The sequence below is a fragment of the Hemiscyllium ocellatum genome, chromosome 4 (assembly GCF_020745735.1).
Source record: "Hemiscyllium ocellatum isolate sHemOce1 chromosome 4, sHemOce1.pat.X.cur, whole genome shotgun sequence".
NCBI lineage: Eukaryota > Metazoa > Chordata > Chondrichthyes > Orectolobiformes > Hemiscylliidae > Hemiscyllium > Hemiscyllium ocellatum.
In genome coordinates, this window is record NC_083404.1 from 130,604,472 (window position 1) to 130,623,285 (window position 18,814).

Below are 18,814 nucleotides of genomic sequence, written 5' to 3' on the forward strand. Positions count from 1 at the left end.
GACTTTTTATTTTTTAAATCGATTTTGAGGCACATCAAAATCCACATCGTCTGGATTTGATTCTTCACTCTGTAGAGTTGCAACTAACACCTGTTTCTCCAGTTCTTACTCTATCGTATGATACAGTTTCAGCATGTTCACATGACATACCCGATACCTTTTTTCTAACTGGCATCTTCACTAGATAGTTCACCTGACTCAACTTTTTCTCAATTTGATAGGGGCCACTAAACCTGACTTTGAAGTGATCTCCTATTACTGGTAACAGTGCTAACACGCCATCCCCTCAGGAAAACGTCCGAGTCTCAGAGCTTTTATCTGCCACCTGCATCATTCTATACTGTGTCCTCTTTATGTGCTGTTTAGCTAACTCACCTACTTCATTTAATCCCTCCCTCACCTCCAATATACAATCTAAGTGTGAGATCCCCGACTTTAGTCCTGTCAATTTTTCTTTAATTAATTTCAAGGGGCTTCTCACTTCATGTCTGAATATTAACTTAAAGGGAGTGAACGGAGTAGATTTGTTTGGGGCATCTGTAATGGCAAACAATACGAATGGGATACCTTTATACAATCACTTGGGTAATCTGATAGTATGCTGTCAACATGGTTTTCAAGGTCTGATGCCATCTTTCTAAAGCTCCCTGGGATTCAGGATGAGTGCTGTATACCGAAGCTGTCCATAACCACCCCAAACAGCCTTGCAGTAAAATTTGACCATTGGTCTCACTGGATCTCTCTGGGTATCCCATACTGTGTGAAGAAAGCTACCAACCCCTCGACCACCCATTCCGGAATTGCCTCCGGAAATCTGGTAGACACATCCATTATGGTTAACAAATACTGGTTCCCACTTTTAGACTTGGGAGGGGACCTACACAATCAATTATAATTCATGTGAAAGGTTTGTCAAGTGTGGGAATTGGCAACAAAGGCGCTGGTTTTATTACTGCATGTGGCTTACCTACCATTTGACATGTATAACACGTATGGTAAGCTAACCATATCTTTGTGCGTTCCAGGCCAGTAAAAATGCTTTTGTACCTTAGCCCGAGTCTTTTGTGCCCCCAGGTGACTTCCTACAGGTAGTTCATGTGCTACCCATAACACTTCTTGTCTGTATGCTACCGGCAACACAATCTGGTGCACTTTGGTCCATTTCTCCTCTGCACTGGACTCCATTTCCATCTTGGAATTTTATCTTTCAGATAATAATTGTCAGGAATATTCTCTGCCTCCTTTTTGGAATATGCATCCATATGTATACTTTTGATTGTTTTGCCTTACTGTTGCAAGTTCCTTGGCTTTTCAGGACTACTGCAACATTATAGCATACAGGTGTGCCCTCACTGAACCTCAACTCCTTCATCTCTCTTAGTTTTTGCTTTGTGCTGGCTGCACGTGTAATAGTGGGATCTGGTTACTGGACAGTCTGGGGAAATACCAAGATATTTCAGTTTTAACTCAGTTTCTTGATCTTCCTTGGGCTTCTCCACAAGGGGTGTCACTTTCACCTTTGTTCCTGCCAAATTGTTACCAAGAACAAACTGAAATCCTGGAACTGACACTCTGTCAAATCACTCCCACTAACCTGCCCATCTATCCGACAAATTGCAACACACTCGGGTAACAGATCAGAAAGAGTGCATATTTGCTCATCTCTTACTATCAGCGACTGGTTAGATCGTGCATCTCTCAAAATTATAACTTGTTGTCCTTCTCCCCCTGTTCTTTGAGTAAACGTTACCCACTGAGGTGAATTCTTTGTAGAGATCAGGTACTAACTCCATACCCAGCCCCTGCCTAGGTTCTCTGCTCACCTGCAGCTCCTTGGCTCTTCATGGGTTTTCCTTAACTACCTTCATTAATGCCACTGGCTTAGCTTCTTTTACCACGCCTTTTCCCACAGTGCCTTTCTTTAACGACCAGGACTATGACTTTACGTGTCCCACTTTCTAGCAGTGAAAACACCTTTTTCCCACTGTCCTTCTGAAACCACTGGTACTGTAATTTTCTGTGTCCCACTTGATTACAGTGAAAATATCAGAGGCTTTTCACCTCCTTTCCACCCTCTTGGACTTCTTTTTTAATCTGTGGTAAGTTTTTACTGGTGTTCTCTACCCTTGGTTTTGTAGTGTAGGATCTTCCCTTTTCCCAACTTCTATCCCTCACAGAACAAAATTCTGGCTGGAAGCTTGTCTTGTGCACCAACATGTATTCATCTGCTAATTCTGCTGCCCTTCTCACATTCTGAACTTTCTGTTCCTCCATGTGAATCCTTAACATCTCTGGAAGTGCGTTTTTAAACTCCTCCAGCAGGATAATCTCTTTTCGAGCCTTAAAGGCCCTATTTATTCTTAAAGCACGCATCCATTGATCAAAATGACTATTTAATTCTTTCGAACTCAACATAAATCTGACCTTGTTCCTTTGTGTTTCTGAACTACTGTCTATATGCTTCTGGTACCAATTTACAAGCACTTAAAGTAGCCTGTTTGACCTCTTCATAATCTCTTAATCCCTCATCTGACAGCGTGGCAAATACCTCACTAGCTCTACCTACCAGTTTAGTCTGTACTAACATTACCCATAAATCCTAAGACCACCCCATCTGCCGAGCCAATTTTCAAATGACATAACAAGGTTTCAGCATTTTTCTCATCAAAATGTGACAGAGTTTTGACATATTTGTATATATCACTACCTTCTCTTTTAAAATCTCTATCCTGTTAACTTGACTTTGCTGACTAAGTCGCAGCTTCAAGTTCAAATTCTCTCTTTTTGCTCAATTAAGAACCATCCCCCTTTCTCTTTGCATCCTCTCCTTTATCTCCTAACTCCGTTTTCCTCAATTGTAATTTTATTTTGTAGTGGTTCTGTTCGCCGAGCTGGAAGTTTTTGTTGCAAACGTTTCGTCCCCTGGCTAGGAGACATCATCAGTGCTGTGGAGCCTCCTGCGAAGCGCTTCTTTGATGTTTCTTCCGGCATTTATAGTGGTCTGTCCTTGCCGCACTATAAATGCCGGAAGAAACATCAAAGAAGCGCTTCGCAGGAGGCTCCACAGCACTGATGATGTCTCCTAGCCAGGGGACGAAACGTTTGCAACAAAAACTTCCAGCTCGGCGAACAGAACCACTACAACAAGCACCCGAGCTACAAATCTTCGCACAAACTTTGTAATTTTATTTTTTTTAACCCCTACTACACTTGTCAGTTTCTCTGACACACCTCTATGTTTGAGTAATTTTCTTGGTTAAACACAAATTCAACTTCTTTGCTAATTCTAAAAGTATGGCCTTTTACTTTCCTTCCAAACTTGGCAAGTTTGAGAAATATCTTCAAATCCCAGAACATCTGTAGCGATTTTAAGAGCCATTTCTATCATTTTTAATTTCATTAACCAGAAATCGCTGAAATTAACCAAATTGCCTCACTTACGTTGTATTTAAAGATCTTGGACACTAACCTGCAATTGTTTCATTCTGCTGGGCTTTTTCGTACCCCAAATCTATTCAAATCTTTCCAAATCTCAGACTGGATCTGTCTAAACTTGTTCAAGTCACAAATCCGAGACCTGAGCTGTTCAAATCCTGATGACTAGCCCCCAAATTGTTACGACATGGGATTAAATCCCTCTTTTCCCCCCCCCCATTAATTTAAACCAACAACACAAGATTTATCCTGTGTTGTACCACCTGTCTGCTAACTATATTCTATTCATCTCAATACACTACTCCTAATCCCACTTTAATTTTGCACATTAATCTTTTATGTGGGACTTTGTTGAAGTTTTCTGACAGTCTAAATAAATCATATCCATTGGTTCCCACGATCAACTCCGCTAGTTACATCGTTGAAGGACCCAAGTAGATTTGTCAAGCATCATCTCCCTTTTGTAAATCCTTACTGACTATGTCAGATTTTCCCAGTTTTCTAAGTGCTCTGCTATAAAATCCTTGATAATAGATTTCAGCATCTTCCCTATTATGGCTGTCAGCCTGATTGGTCTATAATCCTCTGTTTTCTTTCTAACTCACTTTTTAAATAAATGGATCACATTAGCTACCCTCTAAACTTTAGGAACTGTTGCAGATCTAAAGAATCTTGGAAGATAATCAATTTTCAGGGCCATGTACGTACAGAGGAATCTCGATTATCTGAAGGACACAGGCGGGGTGTATTTTGTTTGGTTAATCGATGCTGGATAACATAGTTAGCCACACATTGGGACTTTGTGATCTTGTTCAGATCATCCGAAATTCGGTTAATCAAGGTTCCTGTGTACTCTTGGATGTAGATTATCAGACACTGGGGATTTATCAGCCTTCTGTCTCATCAATTTCTCCAACACCACTTCTCAACTCGTACAGAGTTTGCTTCAGTTTCTCCTGCTCTCACTTAAACTCTGTGTACCCCATCATTTCTGGTTATTCATGTACTCCTTTGTGAAGTCGCAAGCAAAGTATGAATTTATTTTGCTGGCCTCCTCTGTTCCCAATTATAAATTCCCCTGTTTCTGACTGTAAGGATCTACATCAATTTTTGCTGATCTCTTTCTTTTCACATACTTACAGTCAGTTCTTATGTTTCCTCCATGCTCTATTTTTCCCTTTCTTCATCAATCACTGGTGATCCTTTGCTGATTTCTAAACTGTTCCCAATCCTCAAGTCTTCTGTTTGTCTTGATATTTAAATGCCTTCTTTTCTTGCATCTAATACTATCTCTGACTTCATTTGTAAGCCATTGATTTGACCGCTGCTCTCTTTGCACTGTTGCATCAGACAGAAATAAATTTTTTTTTATACTTCACCCATTTGCAGTTTGACTGTTTTGCCATTGCCTATCCACTGTCATTCCTTTCAATACCATTTTCTAGTCCATCACAGCTGGCTTGCGACTCCTACCATTGTTGTTTTCCTTATTAAGATTCAGGGCCCTAGTCTCAGAATAAACTACCTCACTCTCTATCTTAATAAAGAATTCTCTCATTTTATTCTACCATCCCCAAGGAATCTCCCACACTACATTACCAATGACTCCTTTAATGTTGCATAATACCCAGTCCATGATGGCCTGTTCTCTAGTTGGCGCCACAATGTATTGCTCCAGAAAACCAGCCTGTATGTACACTAGGAGTTCCTGTATTGTGAATAATTTGATTCACCCAACCTATGTGCAAATTAAAGTCATCCATAATTACTATTGTTCCTGTACTGAATCATGCCATTCCCAACATGTCTACAGTTTATATGCTACATCCACTAATGATTTTTACTCTTTCATGTTTCTGAATTCTACCCACAGCTTCTACATTTTCTGAGCTAATACCTGTCTTCCATATTGTGTTTATATCCCATTACAGTAATTTTCTTGTCTGTCCTTCCTAAATATTGAATCCGCCTGAATGTTCAGCTCCCATCACTGGTGACCCTGCAGCCATGTCTTTGTAATCCCAACTGTATCATACCAGTTTCTATCTATTTGTGTGATTAATTCGTCCACCTTATTTTAAATGCTTAGTTTATTCAGACACAAAGGTTTGAGATTTGCCTCTTTAACATTCTTTGCCCCATTCCCACTTTTTTACGGTGGACTTGGTTGATTCTTGCCTTTGATTCCTCTGCCTGTCACTTTTCTCTTAATCCTCTGTTTTTTGTTATTGATCTGATTCCCCTTTGTCTGACTCCTTACTTAGGTTTCCATTTCCCTGCCAATTTATTTTTAAACCATTCTTGCAAATAGTCCCCCTGGGCATCCAGGTGTAATCTGTTCAGTTTATATTAGTATCATCTCCTCCAGAGACCCCAGGAATCTGAAAGCCTTCCCCCTCACCATCTCTTTAGCCATGTCTTCATTCTGAGAGATCCTACTATTTCTACTCTGCATAGCACATTTGCTAGTAGTAATCCTGAGATCAATATTTTTTTAAGTCCTACTTTTCAGCTTGCTTCCTACCTCCCTATATTCTGGCTTTAGGATCTCATCCTTTTTATTTAAACATATGTTGTTGGTACCAATCTGTTCCACAACCATTGGGTGTTCATCCTCCCTTTCCAGGATGTCCTGTAGCTGCTCTGAGACATTCTTGACCTTCGCTCCAGGGAGACATCATACCATCCTCAAGTTTCGTTTGTGGCCACGTGAATGACTATCAATTTGCCTTACAATTGAGACCCCTATGATGAATTTCTACACTTGCTCCTTCCCTGTTCAGCAGAGCCAAGTATAACACCCTGAATTTGCCTGTTGCTGTTTGGCCCTGAGAGGCCATTCACCTCAACAGTTTCTAAGGCAGTGCAGGGGTCTGGCCACAGGATTCCTGCATTGCCTGCTCAGTCCTCTTACTCTGCCTGTCCATGGTAGTCACTCATTCCCTTTCTGCCTGTGGAGTCTAAGCCTGTCATGTGACCATTTCTGCCAGTGCTATGCATGATTCTGTCAGCTTCACGGGTGCTCCACAGTGTTCCCAGCTGCCACTGCAGCCCTGAAACCTCAGCTTCCAGGAACTGCAGCCGGAGACACCACGTGCTGGTCCTGGGTCCTGGAAATATTCCTTGCTTCCCACATAGAGCACGAGGAGCACACCATGACTTTGAGCTCTCTTGCCATGACTTAGCCCTTTTAAATTAATCCGAATGAATGACACTTAATTTGGGAAAAAAAAAGTCAATTCTCCAGGGTTGCTTTTCTTGTTCCTTGTCATTGCAGAATACAGCCGTTAGAAGCTATAAAACACAAAATTTCCTTACAAGGTATAAGCAGAAAAAAGTTGTGAATATTTACCTGGCTGTACCTACTCCTTACCAATCAGTTCTTTCTTGGACCATCTATGACTGCACTAGGGCAAGACCATTCCAGTATTTATGTGAAATCACTCAACATCTTTCCAATCGTTCTTCTCCAGTCCTGAGGACATAAGACCATAAGAAATAGGAACAGGTGTAGGCCGTTTGCCCCTTAATTGGATCACCTTGATTCCCCTACTGATCAATCATCTGTTCAGCTTTAAGCATACATAAGGAGTCTGCCCTCCTAGCTGTCTGTGGCAAGGAGTTCCAAAGACATTTCAACATCCTGAGAGAAGAAAAAACTTAAATTGGCGGTCCTTCATTCTGCGACTATGCCTTCTGGTCCCAGACTCTCTGATTTGAGGAAACATGCTCTTAACATTTACCCTGACATGCCCCTTAAAATCCTATATATTTCATTCTTTTAAACTTGAATGAGTGGAGCCCTAACCTGTTTATCTTTGCTCACAAGACAATCCCTGCATACTGGGATCATCCTTGTGAACCTTCTTACACCAGGCCTCCTAGTCCCATCTTGAGTGACTTCCAGTGCCATGGTCAATTTTCTCACCCCCACTGCTATCCCTACTCCAGTCTGTGCAATATCCAAGTACCCCTGAGCTCTTGAGTAACTATTGAAGCTTTTCAGATAAAATCCCTTGAGTCCCTATATCTGCCTCATCTGTCATCACACCCTCCTGTCCCTGATAGATCAAATTTAAATTACCTAGTTTGAGCGGTGGGGCAAAATGTCCAGGTAACTTGCCAGTTCAATGATATGGCACAATGTTTCAGCTCGGACAACAGCTCCTGAACTTGGATCTGTAAGTGCCTCAAGCTGAAAACATTTAGTAAGATGTGTTTGCTCTGGATCACATTGGTGTTCAGTAGCTTCCAATTCTGCAGCACATCACATGGCCTGCTGTCTCTATTAAAGAGAGATGGTAGCACTTTGAAGTTTATTCACCTTGTGTGGTTCATAATAGTCAAAATGAATCCAGTTAGTTATGAAGCAAAGATGGTGGAAATCTGAAGCAAAAATGAAATTTGTTGGAGAAACCATGTTGGTCTGGCTGCATCTGTGGTTTTTGTATGTGTTGCTCTAGAATTGGTGAATCTTATGGTATAGAACAGACCTTTCAGCCAACTGCTGAGAAACACACAGCTGCCGAATACTACTCCCACGTTCCTGCATTAGACCCATGGCCTTGAATGTTATGACACTACAAGTGCTTGTCCTTTCTAAAGGTTGTGAGGTTGCCAGCTTCGACTACCTTCTGGATAAAACATGTTTTACCTCAAAACCCCTCAAAAATGCCAGCTTTTCATTAAAAAGTTTATTCCCTTGTTCTTGACTGTTTGTTTGACTAAGGGGAACACCTGTTTTCTGTTCACCGTGTCCATGGCCCTCATAAATCTTGTGCCTCACTATCGGGTTCCTGTCTCAATCTTCTCTGCTCCAAAGAAATCGGAATTTATTTTGAAAATTGTTTTTGAAATTGTCTGCAAAGAAAGACACTTTGAAATTTAATCATGGGGACACAGGTAGTGTTCTTTGAAAATGTGCAAATGAATATTGTAATGTTGAACAATGGTTTAAGATTTATTAAGCTGTTTTGTGAATCTTTTCACACAGGCCATGACAAAACTATCTCCATTTTATTTTACAGGGAACGTTAAGCAAATCTGAATGGGAGGCTACAAGTAAGTACTATTTGAAATAGGAGCAGAAGTAGACTGTGCTGCCATTCAGTAAGATCGTGGCTGCATTTGTTTTGAATTCTACATTCCCCTCTACCCGCAGAAACACTCTATTCCATTGTTTAACAAAAATCTATATAGCTTTGCCAAAACAATATTTAATAATCCTGCTTTCACAGCCTTCAGATGCAGGGTTCCAAGTATCTCAACCCTCACAAAAAGAACTCTCAATTTCTGTTCTAAAAAATAGGTATCCAATAGCTCTAAACTGACCTGCAGGAGGCATCATCCTTTCCATGTCAACTTTGTCAAGACCATTCCAGATCTCGTACACTTCAATCATGTCACCTGTCACTCTTCTAAACACCAATGGAAACATGTCCAACCAACCCTCACAAGCCGACCCACTCGTTCAAAGTATTGATCTAGTACATTATCTCTGTGCTTTAACATCCTCCCTTAAATAAGACAAAGCTGTACAGTGTTCTAGATATGGTCTTTCCAATGCCCTGTATAACTGAAGAATGAAATCCTTAATGTCCAATTCCCTTCAAAAAAGGATAACATCCCACTAGCCTTTGAATTTTAATTCATTATTATTCACTCGTATTGGCTTTGAAATATTTTATTAACTTTAACACTATTTTGTATCTTCTATTAAAATTAGAAATGACTTTAATCACTTCGAAGTGACTAACCAAGCACTTGCTCCTTTCTCTGGAGCAGTGCAAGAACCAATTCCAATCTGCTGTAATGAATCTAGTTCTGTCTCTTCTTGCCTGCTACAGGGCCCACATGTTGAATGCTCCTCTTCTGTTATCAACATAAGGTGGCAACTTGTATTTAAATAGCACCTTTTAAACATTTTGAAACATCCCACTTTGTTTCAGAGGACTAAAAACCAAGTTATGACACTAACCGCAAAAGGAGATATTCGATTAGCAGGAACAGGCTATACAGTCCTTTGATGACCAAGTGACGAGAAATTTTAAGGCGTATCTTAAAGTAGGAATCTGAACTGGAAGGACTTTCTAGAGCTTTAGAGTCTTTGTCCCTGAAGGTATGGCCAACAGTGATAGCAGCATTCAAATTAAGGATGATGAAAAGGCCAGATTACATAAGCATAGCTTGGAGAGTCATTGGGCTGAAGGAGATTCCAGAGATGGGGATGAATAAAATCATGGAACGATTTAAGACCAGGATGAGAGTTTTAAGATCAAATGCCACCTGTTTAATAGGTCAGTGAGCACAAGTGTGAAGGGGTAATGAGTCTTTGTGTGAGTTGGGATGTATGTGCCAGAGCTTTGGATGATCTCAAGTATAAGGAGCGAAAATGTGAAAGACTAACTTAAAAAGTGTGTTGGAACAGTCAAATCTAGAGATGGCAAAGTGAAGGTTTTAGCATGAATGGTCTTGAGGCAGGAGAAGTTACCGACAGTGAAAATAGACAGTGTTAGTGATTATGTGAATATGTAGCCAGAGGTGTATCTTGGGGCCAGTGTGACACTAAGGTTGCAAGCAGTTTGGTTTAGTCTCAGACATTTGCTAGGGAAAGGGATGGAATTGGTAAAGAGGGAATGGAATTTGGATTGGGGCCTGCAAACCATGGCTTTCATCTTATTGTAGAAAATTTCTGCTATGAATTTTGGTACTTGAATTCCCAACTTGTAAGTGTACCTTTGAATGATGGAGTTAAATGAGCAGTGATTAATATTGATATCAATTCCTCCAACAAATAATCACCAAGGAGAAGGATCTAGTAATATTGTTGCTACTCTGTGTTGAAAACTTTTCATAGAATCCCTTCAGCGTGGAAGCAGACCATTCGGCCCATCAAGTCCACGCCGACCATCCGAAGAGTATCCCTCCCAGACCTGCAACACAAAATAAGTGAACACTAGCTGGACCAATTTGTTAACTTTAGGAAGCCCCGTGCGCTGTTGTAGTTCCATGCATTTGATCTGCAACTGTGAATGAATATGAAATAAAGCACTTGTAGTATTGTATTGATGCCAATAGGTGGTGTGCATATAATACATTTAAACAATTAGAAAACATCTGTGCCTTGTACAAGAAACACATTTGCATTTCCCTATATTCTATGATATGGTCTCATGACTTTTCAGTATATTCTGAAAGCTTTGTTTATAAAATGTACTCAATTAGTCTTTCCTCCATTTTTCTTCCCACGTACAGTTGGTTCTGCTATAATGCATGTTTCTTCAATATGCATTGGCTATAATATGATTGAAGAATTTAGACCGTCATTTGTAGAAAGAGAACCTTCCTTACTTGTATTGGCTATAACGTGATTCCAGACCCATTGGTTTAAATGGTGCTGCTATTATGCGGTTTTCTTATAATGCAGGATCGCACAGGAATTGAACAATTGTATTATATCTGTTATGATTTGGAGATGTTGGTTTTGAATTGGGATGTACAAAGTTAGAAGTCTCACAGCACCAGGTTATAGTCCAACAGGTTTATTTGGAAAGCTCCAAAAGCTAGTGCTTCCAAATAAACCTGTTGGACTATAACCTGGTGTTGCGATTTTTAGCATTATGTCAGAACAGGCTGTGTATTTCGGTTACAGAAGTGAAATCGTCCTCTCAGACAGCGAGTTCCAGATACCCACTACCCTTTGGGTGTAAACAATCTTTCATAAATCCCTTGTACACTTCCTGCTCTTTTCCTTAAATCTTAACCCTCTGGTTATTGATCCCTCCACTGGAAAAGTTCCTCAATGTCTGTTCTATTTATGAATTTATTATTTTTGAGCACCTCAATTAGTTTCCCCCCCCCTTCTCATTTCTAAGGAAAACAACCTCTTTGTCAGCTGAAACTGGCAGTATCCTGGTGAATTTCCTTTACACTATTGAGTATAATCACATCCTCCTGACAGTGTGGCGACCAAAAGCTGTACGCAGTACTCCAGCTGTGACCTCACTGATATTTTGTGCTGATCTGTCATAACCTCCTTGTTGTAGCATTCAATGCCTTCATTAATAAAGGCAAATATCTCATCTGCTACCTTATCCACCTGTCTTATGGCCTCAAAGATTTGTAGACATGTACACTAAGATGCGTCTGACCCTGTACTTCCTAAGGTCCTAATGTTCAATGTGTATTCCCTTGCTTTGTTTATCCTTCTAATATACATCACTTATCACTTTTTCAGGATTATGTTCCACTTGTCTGTCTTCTGCCTGTCTGACCAGCTCTTCTACATTGTCCTGTAATCTAAGGTTTTCCTCCTCACTATGTATTATGCTAGTTTTTGTCACTTGTGAACTTGCTGATCAATCCACCTAGATTCATGTCTAGATTATAATGTACAGTACTAACAGCAAGGGACTTAGCACAAGACCCTATGGCATACCACTGAAAACCGACTTCAGTCACAACAACAACAATCTCTGTCACTGCCAGTCAGCTAATTTTGTATCCAGTTTGCCAAACTGCCCTGGGTCCTGTGGGTTCTCATCTACTTGACCAGTCTTTCATACAAGACCTAACAAAAAGCCTTGCTGAAGTCCAGCTGGCCTATCTCAACTGTGCTTTTATCAACACCTGTAGTCATCTTCTCAAAAGCCATTCAAACCTATCCGACATGAACACCCTGACAGAGCAATTCTGAATATCCTTGATTAATCCTTGCCTTTCTATACAGGTTGATTAATTCTCTCAATCAATTTTGTTTTCATTAGTTTCCCTACCACTGGTACATTAGATCGTCCCATCCTACTAATCTTCTCCTTTGCCTCCGTAAGCACCTGTGATCCACCTCATCTCGGCCTGGGACTTATCCAGTTTATAAGTCTACTATTACCACTATCCTGTCAATTGTAATTTGTTTAGAAATATCACAGTACACTTTACTGACTTCCATCATTCTTCTTTATTTTGAATACAGAGTTGAAATATTTACTTAAAATCAGCTACATCTTCTGTCACTGCCCACAATTTACTACTTCGGTCCTTCCTTTGCCCCAATCTTTCCTTCCTTCACTCCAAAACCCAGTGATCATGCCGATCAAACCGGTGCCCCTCCCTGCAGATGTCGTCATCCAGTCTGCCCGGAATATCTTAAGATTTTCCACGTACTGCAGGGTGTGTAATAAGTGGGACTGAACTCCCCTTCAGTTTAAAACAAACTCCTTTCCTAAATTTAAGCCAAGTAGAAAATTGTTTTGGAAAGAAGCTTGAACTCTTTTCCTTAAAGTGGATAAAAACAACTTCCTCACTAATGGCCAATCGGTTCGCTGCTTTGTGTTGATGTCACTGTTGTCAGTCTTTCCAAATCCTGGCAGGGTCACTTTAGGGATGTAGCTGCAGACCTGACTGAACTCGATCTGGGCCTTGTCCCTCAGGCTTTTATCGGGAAACTTTGCAGTCGCTATTCATTCCCATGTTTGCTGTACTGCTACTCCACCTGGTTTCTTGTCAAGTTAGGAGTCCGTAGACAAGATAAGAAATCTTTATCCTTTGTTTATGTCCTGGGCCCCTCACCAGGTCTGCTCCCGAAGACTGCTTCACTGGGATACTGACCTGCTGCACACTCCTCTCAGTCTGTTACACAGGGATACTGGCCTGCAACACTCTCCTCCCAGTCTGTTACACAGTGACACTGACCTGCTGCACACTCCTCCCAGTCTGTTACAGTGACACTGACCTGCTGCGCACTCCTCCCAGTCTGTTACACAGGGATACTGACCTGCTGCACACTCCTCCCAGTCTGTTACACAGTGACACTGACCTGCTGCACTCTCCTCCCAGTTTTGTTGAAGGATGTTTTGCTGTTAACATTGTGAAAACACAACATAAAGTAAAGGATACAATTCTTGCGAGAATGCAGGAGCTGTTTGATTTGTAGGAAGTGTGCATAAATGTTAAAAGTGGCAGGGCAGATTAAGAATGTGGTTAATAAGGTTTAGGGAATCCTGGGTTTAATAGGTGGAGGCAGAGAGTGCCAAAGCAAAAAAGCTATGCTGAACCTTTATAAAAGGTTAGCCTTAACTGGAAATCTATTAAGATGATCCAAGGCCTGAGAGACTTTAGGTAGATGGTTAGATTGTCTGGGGTATTCTTGTTGGGGAACAGACAATTGAAAGGAGATAAAATAGATGTGCTTAAAATTGTGGTGTCTAGCCATTGGTTTCTATTGGGTAAAGGACAGAAAACCAGCGGGATAATTAGCAAGCGAAGCAACGGTAACATGAAAGAAACTTTCACTCAGGATGTTAGAATTTGGAAAGCACTGCCTGAGTGTATTGGAAGCAGATAATATCTTAGCTTTTGAAATGGAGTTTCTTATTTATCTGAAGAGTAGAGAAATTTGCAGGGCTTTTGGAAAGAAGTGTGATTAGGTCAAAGATACCCTGAATGAACGTGATGGGCTGAATGCCCTCCTTGACTGCCATAATCATTTGGTGATTCTATGAAGACATTTGACCAGTTTGACATCTGACTGACCTTCAGCTCATTCCAATTGTGTTTCCTTCACTTTTTGTTTTCATTTTTACATTGACGTATTTTAAGGAAAGTGACAAGTTGTTCATCAGCTGGCTGTGGCTGTGTGTGTTTAAAACCCACTTCAGAGACATGAGCACCAATATCAATTTGGCATTCTGATGCAGTACTGTTATGAGGGAGTTTTCTGTGTAGGAAGTGTCATCTTTTGAGTGAGATATTACACCAAGGTGGATGTAACAGATCTCATGGCACATTTTGTTTTCAAGAAGAGCATGGGACTTCTCTGATGTCCTGGCCATAATTATTCCTTTACCAACATCACAAAGAAAAACATCTGGTCATTACCATGTTGTTTTCGTGGCTTGTTGATTTGTACAAATTAGCTCAAATATTTCTCACAACAGTGACTATTCTTAACAGGGTACCTCATTGGCTTTAAAAAAGTTTGGATAGTGAGAGGCTGTGAAAGGCAGGAGATTTTGCTATGTTGAATATCAATAGGTAGTTGAATAAAATGTTTTGGGTAGCGATAACCATCGATGTCAGATTAAGGAATAAGACATCTTAATTTTTTAAATAGTCTTTGGTAGGATGTGGGCATCTCTGACATTTGTTGAGCGGAGTGGCTTGCTTGGCCATTTTAGAAGATATTAAAGTGTTAACTATATTGCCCTACTTCTGGGGTCATGTGTTGATAGGTTTCCTTCCTGGAAGGTTATTAGGGAATGAGATGGAGTTTTTTTTTTATTGACAACACTGAGACTGCTTTATTATTCCAGATTTGTTTATTAATTTGAATTTAAATTTCACCAGCTAGTATCTGTCTGGGGTATTGGCGTTCTGAGAAAGGGTCACTAAATTCAGAGGTTAACTCTGATTTCTGTCCACAGTTGCTGCGAGACCTGCTGAGCTTTTCCTACAACTTCTGTTTTTGTGATGTTACCACTATGCCATCTTTTTAACTACTGTAACAATGACTCTTCTTCATAAGCACTTACTTGGCTGTAAAGTTTGAGAAGTCCGCACGTGAAAAGTACAATGTAAATGCAAAGACTTTCCTTTTTATGCTCAATCCCAACCTGCCTCCAATGTTTGGATTCGTGTTTCATAGTCCTATTGTGGTGTAACAGTAATAGAGTAACCTATTTTTCAAAATATTGACATCCATTTTCCTTCTGTTAGTTTCATTTGAATCTGAAAATGTGTTGACATTAGAGTCACAATAATCTATTTTTGTTGCTTTCTTCTCAGGTATTTACTTGGTGTTTGCATTTGAAAAGCTGCTATAAGAAGACAAACAAACCTCCATTTCTCACTGCAATCTTCTTTGGTACCTAAAGAAAAGAAGCTGGAGTGCTGGAGAGGACTTAATTATAGCAGTTGTTTGAAACTGCTTTGAAGTACTGTATTTTAAGATTGATGTTTATACCAGTGAAATCAGGAAGATATCTTGGAGATAGTGGATTCAAATTGCAGTCCTTGGTGGGCCAGTGTTGGATTTACAAGAAGCGGTCTTGCTGGAATGTTCTCTTTTGTTAACATTCTTTGTTCAATACTTGTTTTTGTTTTACTTATAAGTATATATTTTTGTTTAAAACAATTTTGGATATTGTACTTTTTACTTTTAGGATGACCAAGTTCAAAAAATGATGTTAGAAAGTTGACACTTGTCAATCATATTACAAAATAAAATATACATAAAATAATATTTTTGATCTTACTGCTTGTAATTTGAGTTTCTGAACACAATTGGGGTTGAACAGTCACCAAAGCATTTTCTGGAATAACACAATCTGGCCATCTTTGAACCCATCTTTGAACCCATTTCAAAGATGTGCAACTTAGATGAATTGGCCATGCTAAATTGCCCATAGTGTTTCAGGGATGTGTAGTTTTGTGCATTAGTCTGGGGAAATGTAGAGCAGTAGGATAGGGGAATGAGTCTGGGTGGGTTACTCTTTAGTGGGTCAGTATGGACTTGTTGGGCCAAATGGCCAGTTTCCACACTGTAGGGATTCTACGATTCTATCTCAGAATAAAGGGCCACACATTTAAGACGCTTGAGAAAGAATTTCTTCTCTCAGAAATTGGTGAATCTGTGGAATTCTTTACTGTAGATGGCTGTTGAGACTGGGTTGTTAAGTATATTCAAGACAAATTTGTTCTAATCTGTAAGGGAATCAAGTTATAGGGAATGGGCAGGAAAGTGGGATTGAGGATTATCAAATCAGCTGTGGTCTCATTGAATGAGCAGACTCGATGGGCTGACTGGCCTATTTCTTATGGAGAAAGCGAGAACTGCAGATCAGAGTTGAGAGTGTGGTGCTGGGAAAGCTCAGCAGGTCAGACAGCATCCGCGGAGGTGTCTGAGATAGTCCCGGTGAGGTTCTGCTCACTCTGAGAACTGGCACTGAGGAAGCTAGAGCAACGTCAAGGACTCTCCACATGTAAGTAAATGGAGACTCAGTGACGGGATTCCAGACTCTATGGAGTTTCTTTCAGTGGTGATGAGAGTAAAGCATGCTCCTGGAAGAAATGTGCTGATAACATTCTCCTCCATAAAAGAAGAAAACTAGGGAGTTACAGACCAGTTATCCTAATAATGGGAAATTATTGGAGCCTATAATCAAGGATGGGGTAACTGAACACCTTGAAAGTTTTCAGTTAATCAGAGAAAGCCAACATGGATACATGAAGATTTGGGCATGCCTGATAAACCTTATTTAAGGTGGCTAAGTAAGCCTATTGATGTCATTTACATTGACTTCCAGAAAGTGTTTGATAAAGTCCCACACAAGAGACTGTTAACCAAGGTGGAAGCCTATGGAATTGAGGGCAAATTACTGATGTTGCACGGAAATGGGTTCAGTGCTATTTCTGAATTCTTCAATTGTCACAATTTTCCTACACACTCAAAGGTTTCCTCTAATTTATGTGATCTAAACCATTTATCCCATCCATTTTTTCCCTTGCAACATTAGTTAAATTTCTTTTTCGTCATTGTAAATTTTAATTGATAAGCTTCAGGCACTAGCTCACAGGCAATGATGTTTGCTGTTTTGACAGTTTCATAACAATCATAGATTGTGTATCCCAGTTTGATAGAATAACAATCATTGTTGTACCTATTAAAACATTCTTACATAAAGGTTCAACAATCTCTAGGCCTCTTCATCTATCCAATTAGATTCTCAAAGGAGATAAAATATCATTTGACTCCATCCTCATTAAATTTAGTCATGAAGCATAGATTTTTGATTAAATCAAATCCCTTATCAGAAAAAGAAATATCCTCCTGAGCAACTGATTCTTTCTTCCTCCTTTGCTGTAAACTGGTCCACAGCCAATTCATGTTCCCTCATTTCCTTATGCCTTTTGAAGCCAAGTTTTTTTAAAAAAATCCATCTCCCTCTATTTTTCCTCCCTTTCCATTTCAAGTTTTCTTCATTCCCTGTCCCTCATTTTCTGTTTCTATTCCAACTCAAGATCTTTAATTTCTATCTGTATTTAAATGAGTCTAAATGTGATACCCCAATTTCAGGTTCTAAATTTTGTGGATCGTCACTTGAGCTACCTTGTCTCCCTGTGCAATCCTACTTTTCAACTTATCTGCTAATCCTCTCAGTTTAGGTATGTAAGTTGGCTTACTGAACTTGAAGGTTTGTTTTCAGACGTTTTGTCACCATACTAGGTAACATCATCAGTGAGAGTCTCTGGTGACGTGCTGGTGGTATGTCCCGCCTCTCTATGTCTTGATGCAGCTGCAATGAGTTACATCACACTGCAGCACCCAAGAACTACAAAAAAGCAGACGAAAAATATCTATACAACTTTTTCAAGAAAAACTGGTACCTAATAAACAATCTGCCAATTCTGCAGAAACGAACCTGAACAAGCAGACACAACACAATCAAAAGCTATAGCCGCATGACCTTACAACAAAGGCAGATCAGAAATGACTTCCAGACTACTCAGACTTCCTGGTATCATGGTAGCCCAGAAACCTACCAACACACTTAAACAGCGACTAATGAACCTAAAGGATCCAATAGATACCACCAGCAAAACTAACGTCATTTACAAGATACCATGCAAGAACTGTAAAAACACCTACATCAGACAAACTAACAGGAAATGTGCCACTAGGATACATGAACACTAACTGGCCACCAAAAGACATGACCTACTATTACTAGTTTCCATCCATATAGACAAAGACTTTGATTTGGACAACACATACATCCTAGGACAGGCAAAACAAAGGTGCACAGAAGAATTCTTAGAGACATGGCATTCTAACCAGAACTCCATCAATAAACACACTGAGGGGGATCTAAGATGGCGGTGATCTGAGAAGATCACACTGCAGAGCTTCGCATCGCAGCAGGAGCAGGACAGTCCTTTAACCCACCCAACCCAGGTCATCAGGATTTCTTGGGGTGTTGGAAAGATTGTGGAGCCCCAAGAAACATTAAAAAATTGACTTATCTGTATTTTTCAGCTGTCCAGAAATGCCTAAAAAGGGAGGAGGAGCATCTGAGGCCGGACCTGCAGCTCAGCCTGCAGCAGCCTCAGAGCCGGTTACTCTCCAGGACCTGGTGAACCAGCTCTCGAAATCTCGCGAGATGTTGGGGAAACAGATTGAAGAGAAGCTGGCTCCAGTCTCTCTCATGCTGCAGAAGCATGAGCAGTAGCTGGGAGACCTGGAGAAGAGGACGGATGAGGTGGAGCACAGGGTCACAGTGGTGGAAGCTGATGCCAGTTCATTCAAGGAAGCGATCCAAGCCCTGAAGATGCAAGTTCGTAATTTGCGTGACCAAGTGGATGATCTTGAAAACAGGGGCTGGAG

General features: G+C 40.4%; 1 protein-coding gene across 1 annotated transcript in view; it reads left to right on the plus strand.

Moving 5' to 3' along the window:
- rnmt (RNA (guanine-7-) methyltransferase) overlaps positions 1–15,671 on the plus strand; it is a 47,678-nt gene extending 32,007 nt beyond the window's left edge. Inside the window, exons 9-10 of the mRNA XM_060824513.1 lie at positions 8,463–8,496; positions 15,217–15,671. Coding sequence (XP_060680496.1) covers positions 8,463–8,496; positions 15,217–15,254 — 72 coding nt within the window. The 3' untranslated portion in view covers positions 15,255–15,671. The remainder of the gene's footprint in view (positions 1–8,462; positions 8,497–15,216) is intronic.
- Positions 15,672–18,814: the final 3,143 nt, after the last annotated feature.